The sequence below is a fragment of the Lepisma saccharinum genome, chromosome 11 (assembly GCF_977018435.1).
Source record: "Lepisma saccharinum chromosome 11, izLepSacc3.1, whole genome shotgun sequence".
NCBI lineage: Eukaryota > Metazoa > Arthropoda > Insecta > Zygentoma > Lepismatidae > Lepisma > Lepisma saccharinum.
This window is the reverse complement of record NC_139239.1, coordinates 53,990,721-54,001,184: the sequence shown is the minus strand read 5'-3', so window position 1 is coordinate 54,001,184 and position 10,464 is coordinate 53,990,721. Positions and strand designations below refer to the sequence as shown.

The 10,464-nt window shown below is 37.7% G+C and overlaps 1 protein-coding gene across 1 annotated transcript in view; it reads left to right on the top strand.

Annotated features, from left to right (window-relative positions):
- The first annotated feature begins 4,635 nt into the window (after positions 1–4,635).
- The window catches only part of LOC145995255 (uncharacterized), a 54,457-nt gene continuing 48,628 nt past the window's right edge, over positions 4,636–10,464 (top strand). Inside the window, exon 1 of the mRNA XM_083131829.1 lies at positions 4,636–4,741. Within this exon, the coding sequence (XP_082987955.1) occupies positions 4,703–4,741 (39 nt within the window). The 5' untranslated portion in view covers positions 4,636–4,702. The remainder of the gene's footprint in view (positions 4,742–10,464) is intronic.

Here is a 10,464-nt window from a genome sequence, read left to right as displayed (position 1 = left end):
GTGGTCGACTAAACTCGCTTTGATCCGGAGGTCTCGGCGAGGGCATGGGTGTGTTTTAATGTCCACAACAGACTTGTAAAGAAAGGACATGTGACAGGTGCAAATAACCTTAGTGTTGACGTGTCCATAAACATAACGAATATTTACAATATTTAACAGTTTTATTTAATTATTTACATAAATGCTAACACAAATCGCAGGAAAATAATTTTACTTTTTTGTTCTTGCTACAATATTTTACTTCTTAAATGTAATTTTGCAATTATAAAAAAAACACACAGCACGCCGTTCTTTAGCAATAATGCATTTGATCATAGCCGTTCCCACTTTTGCAATACAGACTTTTCATAAATTTTCCTTGCGTACTTTACTGCAAGCCAGTGTTAAATAAACTCAAAGACTTTAGAATTATTTTCCCCTTATTCTTTGGACTAGAGGAAGAGATTTCGAGGATAACTAAATATCGTACATATCAATATTGCCTGAAAGTTGTGTTTACGACCTCAAATTGTTCAGAATTCACTAAACAACATATTGGTATAATTGTCATATCACCTCGTTATTTAGAAACTCTTTTTAGTAAAAATGTTAACAGTACTCATAATTATATACTTAGTATATAGTAATAAGTCATGTGTTTTGCTGTCTCCGGTCATAGACCCCCCCCCCCAAAGTTGATGGTTTAGCGGTCTCAGCCCCCCAAAGTTGATGGTCTAGAACATATCAAATGTGTATTTAAAGTTAAGTTCATGTGGCACAATTCAGAGTAACCTTTACAATAGAAGCAAAATAATACCTTAGATCCTCTTAAGCAAAATTATTTGAGGGGCTCTGCCCCAACATCATTAACATTGTGGGGGCTCGAGCACCCCAAGCTCCATGGAGTCGGCGCCTATGGTCCTGAATGAGACAAGAAAGAAGTGAGTAAAGCTGATATGATATGAGAATTGAAATGAAATGACGGAGGAAAATATCACTTAAGGGCTTTCCTTTAAAGATAAAAAAAAATGTTATAGCTATCGCCTCTGGTGCGAGTGGTCTCGGGTTCGATTGCCCTCTGTGTTGGCCCAGCATCGTGAGGAACATCGGCGATGGAACTTGAGAAAACCCAACGAAAAGCCACAAGGCATACATTTGTCCTCAAGGGGCTATTTGCACCGCGTGATTTTCTTTAAAAAGTCTTTGAAAGTACCTATCACTGTGACTATGAGCGCCACTGAAAAATCTCACTCGAAACTAGATCTTGAGTTCGCGTACTGAGAAATAATAGCCCCTCTGTTCTGTACTTTTATCCAATACATCCAAGAAGTAAAATACCAGGGTTGTTAATGGTACAGGAACACATCCATTCTAATTGGTTATATTGCATACCGTAACAGAACCGGAAACTTTTTCCTCGCACAGTTTAAATTCGGTCCAATTTGCTTATTGTTTCAATTCAATACGGAACACGGACCCTATTTAAACTGATCCGGAAAAAAGGTTCCTGGACCGAATTGAAATACCTTACAGATAAAAGGTTCATTACGGTCCAGAACCCATTTACGCTTGCTGATTTTTCTCTCCTGGACCGGAATTGAATTTATTTCAAATTCGTGGACCTTTAACAACGTTTGGAAAATAAGGTGAAGCGAGAAAACAGCACAAACAAGATGTGAATCTGAAGCAATTAAGGTGCAAGATCAAAAAGCATAGAAATTTCAGTGAAATTAAGACAGAGAACAATGAATGTGTGTGTGTGTGTATGTGTGTGAGTATAATTTCTCCTTCATTAACCAAAATTGGCAAGGAGACAAGGAATTTCCAGCCCTTTCTAATACCACCCTGTCCTACACTTTATCTTCTTTCCACTGGTATCAATCCAAGGGCGAACTTGAGATGAGATCTTCCTCTTACTGCTGTGACATTAATTGCATTCTCATTGTCATCAGACCCATAAGGAAATGCTCTTCAAGAAACAAATTTATTGCTCTAAAGTTTGCAAAGAGCTTCACACATCAATCTGCCACATTTCAGTTCAGGTGTCAAACGGAAGTATTTGCTATTTTTTACTGCAACAAGGAAATGTGCTGGTGAAGGTGCTTCTATGCCAATCCAATAAATATGTCGTAAATTGTTGTAATTTCCCACAGAAAAACACTCAATGTTTTTGTATCTTTTCAACCTTAAATAGCTGCAACAAACTTGGTTATCACAACGCTTCCAGTCGTATTCTTAAATTCCACCGCGAAGAATAGTACAGCAAGACGTTAATTTTACCATTAGTGTCTGCTGTGTTTGAAGTACTGTATTCAAGCGTACAACAAACCTTAACTGGGCACCAAAGTCCAGTTTAACATGTAAATATTAATGTTGAAAAAATTGAAGTACAGATAGCGCTGCATTAGCGTGTTCCAAATAAAATAAAATTTATACACAACTGAAAAGTATTTAATACAAAAATGTGTCATTAATTTAACTAACATAATGTCTTAAAAACACGATTTAATTGAAACATTGTTAATTATAGCGTCTATTTGCAGGGAAACTATTAATTTCAACTACGAATAAATTATTATACAATAAAAGTTTATAAGGTCTCTACTAAATACTGGTACGATTATATTTCTTCCTAGATCAATCATTTTAATAGTGTATTACGTTATTATGTTGAAAGTATAGATACAGAATGAGGAGAATAATTACTTATTTTTTAAATTAATGTTTTTAATTGGGAAATATATGATATTTAAATATTGAACAGAAATGTCTTTAGTAATATTTTTACATTTTAACCTAATTCTTTACAAAGTATTCTTAAGAAACATACAATTGGGAATTGTAAGACACTATAGGCTAACCGAAAATGGACCTACAGTTTAAAATGGTATCCGAACTGCTACATCTCGAACCCGATGCCCATTGATTACAAAGCGACGACATTTAGAACTAGACCATCAAATAGGGCCTGTGTTGTTAAAATGTTATTATTATCGTTAATACTAGCAACGCAGGATAATATATTTACATGAAGCATTGTTAATGGATGCAGAAACTTACAAACGCCTGCAAAATATCAGTGGCGTAGCGTTATAGTACGCCCGTACGCCCGGCGTTCCCAGATTTAACATTTCAAAAATGCGTAAATGTTGTAAATATAAAGTAAAACGTGACTAATTTCATATATGTTTGACCTTTATGGCATTATAATAGCTATTTTTTGCGATCCGCTTGCAACGCTCCACTCTCAACACTCGTTCTAGCATCTTTTTTCAACGCCTTTACTGGCCGTACGCCGAGCAGGTTCGGCGTAAAGAACTCTATATTCCTTGCTGCCTTTCTTGAGGGAAAGCTTGGATCTCTACAGTACGGGCGTAAATGCTCTCTCATACGCCAGCGTACGGAGCAGAGAAGAGAGGTCTACCGTGATTGGTTCATGTGACCCTTCCTGTCTTCTGAAGCAGACGAGAGCTTTAGAATTCCTACCCGGTTCTTCGCGCTCATGCCACTCGTGGTATGTGATGTTACAATACGCAATATTGATTGACGTAACTTTACCAAACTCAAATATGCCACTTCTTAATGGCCACTTCATTGTATAATTTATCGCACGAAGAGCGATGTGCATTAAATACTAAAAGATCAACACAGTTTTTGTCAAATAAGTTGGTGAAGTCCTCGTGGTACAAGTTCAGCCTGTGCCTGCTCTACCATTTAACCCGCAAAACTATTTTTTTGTTATTATTATTATTTCGTTAGTATCTAACTGCTTAATATTGTGTCAATGGAAGTGTTTAGCATTCATTTGAAAACTCTTTATATCGAATGATCTCTGGACAAAATTATTTTAAAATGTTTATCAACATTCTCAAGATGTAATAAACAGTGGTCTGAATTACTAATCGGCACTGTTGCGTCAGTAGAGTGTACGATAGTTGGATCATTCACCCACCTCCGTGTCAGAGTGTTTTGCACAGCGCGCCAAGACGACAGAAGCCCCTGATTCGAATCCCGGCGTGAGCACGGGTGTTCTTTGTGAGTCTCTCTTCTTCAATATCATCACTCATATTCGTATTCGCGATTTGCCAAAAGTGGTAGAAAAGTGAAGTATAATAAACCAAATCAATCAGTAGTTGGATGGCTCACAACAATGACGTCTACTGTTGTGCAGAGGCGCTTGTGATTCAGGTAGGTTTTTAATGACTTGCGTCATGCAGAAAGGTATAAGAAAAAGGTATCCAACACCAGAGTTCAAAACATTTGTTGCATAGTGAGGCATCTAATTTTCTAGCTAAAACATGCATGGATGATGTTTTATTAAAAACCCAGCTGACTTCAGGCAAATGAACAATGCCTGTGGCGACTAATACCATAAGTAAATTATTAAACAAGAAAGGGCCGACCCTTCCTTTGGACTTGGCGTTCCCATCCGAAATGCCCATGCTACGCCACTGCAAAATATATATAAAAAAGTGTGAGACAACAATCAGAGGAAGAGAAGGCAGAACATTGCAAGCCGTGAGAATTATCGGGCTTCGCAATGTTGTGCGTGCGATGTTCGGGAAGCGATACGTTTATTACCACTGTTGCAGTCTCTTCCCTCTTTTCTGCCGCCGTGGTTACAAGGTCTTATGACATTCGGAAGAACCTCCCGGGGGATGGATAACTGAGCTGATGGAGCCTCTCCAGGTGACAGTTGAGTGAGGTGGTCTGCGGTGGAAAGATGGATTTCACAACAATTGAGATTTTGATAGTGACGCTGGTAAGGAATTCGATATTTAACATTTGGCTTCAGCTTCTGATGGTTCTTGAGCATGTAATGTTTCTTTCTCTCATCTTCATTATCGTGCAATTGTATTGTCACATCATTGTTACCACTTCCTTTGAGCGTTGGAGTTATTTTTGTATTTTTAATTTTTTTTCGCTTTCTTGCCTCTGTAGACCATTCATAATGATGAGAATGAATGGTAATTAGATGCAATTGACGAGGCGAGACTCACAAAAGAACAGCAGTGCCACCTAGTATTGATTTTATTTATTTTACATCGCTTTTCTGCCACTTTTGGCCAATCGCGATTATTGTTTATTGATTTGGTATATTTTACTTCGTTTCTCTGCCAGTTTTGGCGAAGATGAGTGATGGTATGATGATATGATGAAAATGAGGAAGCGGGCATTCCACAAAAGGTGAGCGTAGAATTCCCTACCGTAACAGTGCATAAAACACAATTATCTCTTCATAAATAGGCTACAACATGATTAAACGTAAACAAGTATATCACGTAGTACTACCTGCCTGCAATCTGGTATGTGATTTTACCAGTTTCACGTTGAAGTGGTAACCAACAGATAATCCTTGAAAGCACTGATACGGTCGAGACATCTAGGCTAACTTTCTATGGAATAACTGAAGAACGATCACAAATAACACCCATGCTCACGGCGGAATTCGAACGCGGGACTCCTGGCGTCGTAGCGTGTTGTGCTAACCACTCCGCCACGAAGGTTGGCACCACCTAGAAGTCGGGCCCGGTGACGAGAACATTAGCTGCTTCGGATAGTTATGCATTTTGCATATAGCATATGCATATTTTACCGATTTTTTCTTACAAATGCATATTCTGCTGTTTCTGTCTGAAAATTTTATTTTCCTTTCCTTTGAAGCAATTCAGAAACATGATTCAGCATGTGTTCGCGAAGAATTGTGGCTACAAGCTCCTAAAGGACATTTTCTCTATTCATGAAGGGAAACAAAATGTGGATGGTATTGCAAGTGAACTGCACGTTTCCGATTTGTTGAAATTACAACATGCGCCTATTGTTTCTTGTGATGTGGAGAGAGTATAAAAGTAGCTAGTCTCGTGGATAACAGGCATAAGTTTACCTTCGAGCATCTGAAACAAATACGTAGTTATTAAGTGCAATAGTAACCTTTCATGCTGAGTAGAATGAGAGACAGCTGGTGAAATTCCACCTTCTGCTAATCGTGACGTTCAGTGAAGTCAGAAACAGTTAGTGGACTTACGATAAAGACACATATACAAAAACCATATGTAAAATATGGTCAATTGTCAATAAGGTAAGCCAAACCATATTTTTTTACTTATGTTAACAGTGGAATTAATAAATAGTTACAAGCTATGGCTAAATTTTCTGACTTTGATGTAAATTTTTAAAAATTTAATTGCATATTTTGATCATTTAAAGAGCATATTTCGAGCATTTTAAGAACACATTTGCGTGTATATTCAAAGCTTTTTTAGTGCATAACTATCCGAAGCCTACTGATAACCGAGCTGTTGAAACTTAATGTGTCAATAGACGCAAAAAGCTGACTCCAGTCAATGGCGTACGCAGGGTGGGAGCTGATGGGAAATTTAAAGGAAATCAAATTTGTCAAAAGAAAGCAGTAAATAACTCAGGAAATCCCCAGTAGTGAATGCAACACCCCATTTTACCTTTTTGTCCTTAAACAACTTTTAAAACAAAGGTTGAAAATGATAATTACGAAATATTTTATAGTGAATCCCGCCACCCCACTCAGAAGGCAGCTATGTAGTATCCACCATTACAATTCCTGCCCATTCCGAAAAAAAATTCTGTGAACGTTACTATAGTAACACATAAAAGTGCATAAACTTCTAATGATGCATTTTGATGCACCAAATTATAAGAAATGCATTCAATGGTACTTTTATCAGCTGCTGCTTTAGCGTAATGCACTAACAATGCATCAATTGAGAAAAACAGACACGACAATTTCAAGGAAACCATGGGCCTCCCCGATGGCGCAGTGGTAGTGTCGTTACCTTGTAATCAAGGGGTCCAGGGTTCGATACCCGGTGGAGGCACATAGTGGTTCGGATCCCACTTAAAACTTTAGGTCCAGTCCCGATTAGCCTTACTGTGCATAAAGTGGACTTAATCAAATCAAATGAAGGAAACCAAAATTACGCATTTAACTGTGTCAACTGTTACTCAACCTTGATTTGATGCATTTGGAGTTCTACGTGTAGGATTTGAATTTGTTTCTTTCTGTTATTGTACCTCTCATTTCTGCCATGTTTGTCTAACCTCAGTATGGATATTAGGAAATAACATGTGCGAGTTAAGTGAGGGATTTGAATAATGAAATGATGTGGGGGCGTTAGTTCAAAAAACTAAAAGAGTAATGAGAAAGAGGAACCAGTTGTAAATAACCACAAAAGCATTGAAAGGAAAAGTACATGCTTAATGAATGCGTCTTTTCGTGTCGTCCCTTTGATTTCATTACAATGTGGGTAGCTAGTAAATTCACTTAATTCTGTACTTTTTATTCATTTAGTAGAATCAATTCTGCTACGCAATACATTAGCTTCGATAATTAAGAGAAGATCCACATTAATACACTAATAATTGTTAATTATTGTGAATTTGAAGTTGGCTCAAAATCATAAAGAAAATACTAATACTTACATGTGATGAATCCCTGATTTTACATTAAAGGTCTAGAAGATTAAATTATAATCGCGTGCAGATTTAATCACAGCATATAAATGATTACGTTAAAATTAAATTTTCTCAACTGTCTAGTTAAATCAATTGTGTAAGTAAAGTTTAGAGTTTACTACTAAAATACTATTAATGTGCCATCTATGAGGAAAAACAAACTATGCTGCATATTATTGTCCACTTATATATGACACAGGATCTTAACTTCTGTGTCATCGTGCCTGAAGCCTGACCACATAGATATTGAATGCTTCTATTCTAGTCTCTACATGCTTATTTTAGTAATTTCTTTATCCACATATTGTTCAAAGTAACTAATTTCTGCTATTCCTTCAATCTAATACGACGCAAGCCGTTTCGAGCTCGAATTCCTAGCCAAGTTATGGGTGTTCTTGTGTGTCCCTTCATAAAATTCATCATATCATAACTAGGAATGGACGATATCGGAAATTAGGTATCGCGATATATCGTCATGAAAATATCGTCACAGACGATACGATACGATACGATATTTTTTCCTTATCGTGATATCAGCGATATATCGACTCCACGATACATATCGTGCCGGCGATATATATCGTCCGCTTTTCCGTGCTGCATTTCCCGTCAAAAACAGAGGTATTTAATGTAATAACAGGTTCGGTTCGTCACATTCGAATGAAAAAAACGACGTAAGATCTGTACTTCGTACTTACGTTAGCAGGGCGAGATAAAATGGAAACGCAATAATTAGTATGTAAATACAAAAATTAATGGTAATTACCTATGTTGCAAAATCAAAGTAGTCTTGTGATCATTTTCCATCACAACCAAAATAATTTTCGAAAAATGTTCTTTCCATTGTGACAATATTATTTCATTTAAAGTTTGCAAAATTTGTTAATTAGTCGTTCTGGCTATAACTCTTGTCTACTGTTACGGTGGGCGGCTTTAAGAATAATTTCTCCAGCAGGCCTCATCTCCAGGAAGCTATCAAATAGGGGCAAGACTCGGAAACTAACGACCTGCTGGGTGAGTCGAGTCAAGGCAAGGACTTTTAAGAACCTTTTCCTGCTTCCACAAAATACGCAATATTTAGGGTGGAGAGTTTAACAATTAACCGGCCCTCATGCTGGCAAGGGAAGTGGGGAGCGGGGAATACGCAGCAGACCAATCAGGCAAAACGGTGGCACAGAGAGTTAGGACGTCGAGAAGAAGAGCTGCGCGCACCTCGTTCTACAGGCTGCTGCGTTTCATATCGCATTGGATTGGTCGCTTCCCCACTTCCCTTGCCAGCATGTAGGGCGCCCGCCGTAAGACTGGACAAGACCTATAGACATGCGAGGTAAACTAAAGCTTCTCTGCAAACGCTAAAAGGTTGAGTTGTAGTAGCCTCTGCGGTAAACCAGATATTCGTAATTCTGGCTGACTATGTACGAGAACGAAAATAAATTAAAACATCCCACGTTCCCTTGCCTGAATCACGGTCTTGGCTAGCACTCAAAACGTGGTAACGATATACATATATCGCCAACACGATTTACTTGTATATTATCACCTCAATAAATATCATGGAGACATACATTTCCCTGCCTGACAATACTGTCATTACTTTCTCGAGAAGATCATAATCCTTTTTAGCCGCGGAGCATTTTGCTGGTATAACAAACGGGGTAGCATTGTATCACTGTATTTAAGTGAAGTGATACACAAGCTAGGTTTTTCTTTCAATCAAGGGTTCAAGTTTCAAATAGCTGTGAAGCGACACACGATTTTTAATTAATTTTGAACACGATATTTTTCCCTGACATGAGGTCGGTGGCATTTTCCTTAAGAGGGCGCCCCATGAAATCGTTGATTGTAGTGAGCTATTATTACAGTAAAAGCTGAAAGAAAGGCATATTACAATAGAGAACAACCACGAATTTGTGTCGGGGGGGGGGGGGCAGCACCAGGATAAACGTGCCAATAATAATAATAATAATAATAGTAGTAGTAGTAGTAGTAGTAGTAGCATCAAAGACGTTATTATCATCGTGATTCACGCAAAAAGAGGTTAGCTACAAGTCGGTGCTAATGCAATAGTGTCGGAACAAACGATTTGAAATATATTTTCAACACGTTCAATTTCACATTAGCTAATAATTGAAAACTGTATTTTTGAAGACACTTTTTTGCAAACTGTAAACAATATTAAATTAATAGGGCTAAAATAATTTCACAGGGGAGCAATGGGGATCGTCTCTTACATTATTTTATCATTTAGATCCGCAGCTACCAGATCCGACTTTCGCCGCCCCCTAGCTACGGCTCTCAACTTCAGACTATAAGAAAAGCAGACATTGCGAACGAAGCGATCAAGAAAATTTTACGAAATTTATTTTTTTATTTGTACACAATTTGAAATCGACGGGAGGCAATTGCCCCCTGCAGGTGTCCTTGGCCGTCTGGAAGAAAAAAATGAAAGAAATAGGGCAAAACTAATTTCATCTTGAGTATCATCTTGACCTGCTACTCTTAGATTCTACTTTAGTCTTGCTTTTTGTTCTACTTCGATGTTTGACCCCCCCCCTCCCTTGCCCCCTCTAGAATTGATTTCCACCAAAGGTTGGAGGACAATGTCCCCTGCACCCCTGTGGTTGCCCCACTGATAGAGAAGGTATTTTTAAAATAAAAAAGTATGAAACGCGTATTTTAATGATAACATTTAAACATGAAGGCCACTATGGTAACTGTCGTACTATATTTACATGTTGATATTGCTTCTTTGTGAATTGTCAGTCTATATACTGTTAATGTACTCGTATTATGCACTAGGCCAGCAGTAACTTCAATTGATTAAAATTTTTAGCAACGCACTAGGTGGAGGCACATAGTGGTTCGGATTCCACTTTAAACTATAAGCTCAGTTCCGATTAGCTTTTCTGTGCATATAGTAGACTTAAAAATAAACTCAAACTAACAAACAAATAGCCACGCTTATGTAATCAGAAATAATGTTTTGGTGCTATCATC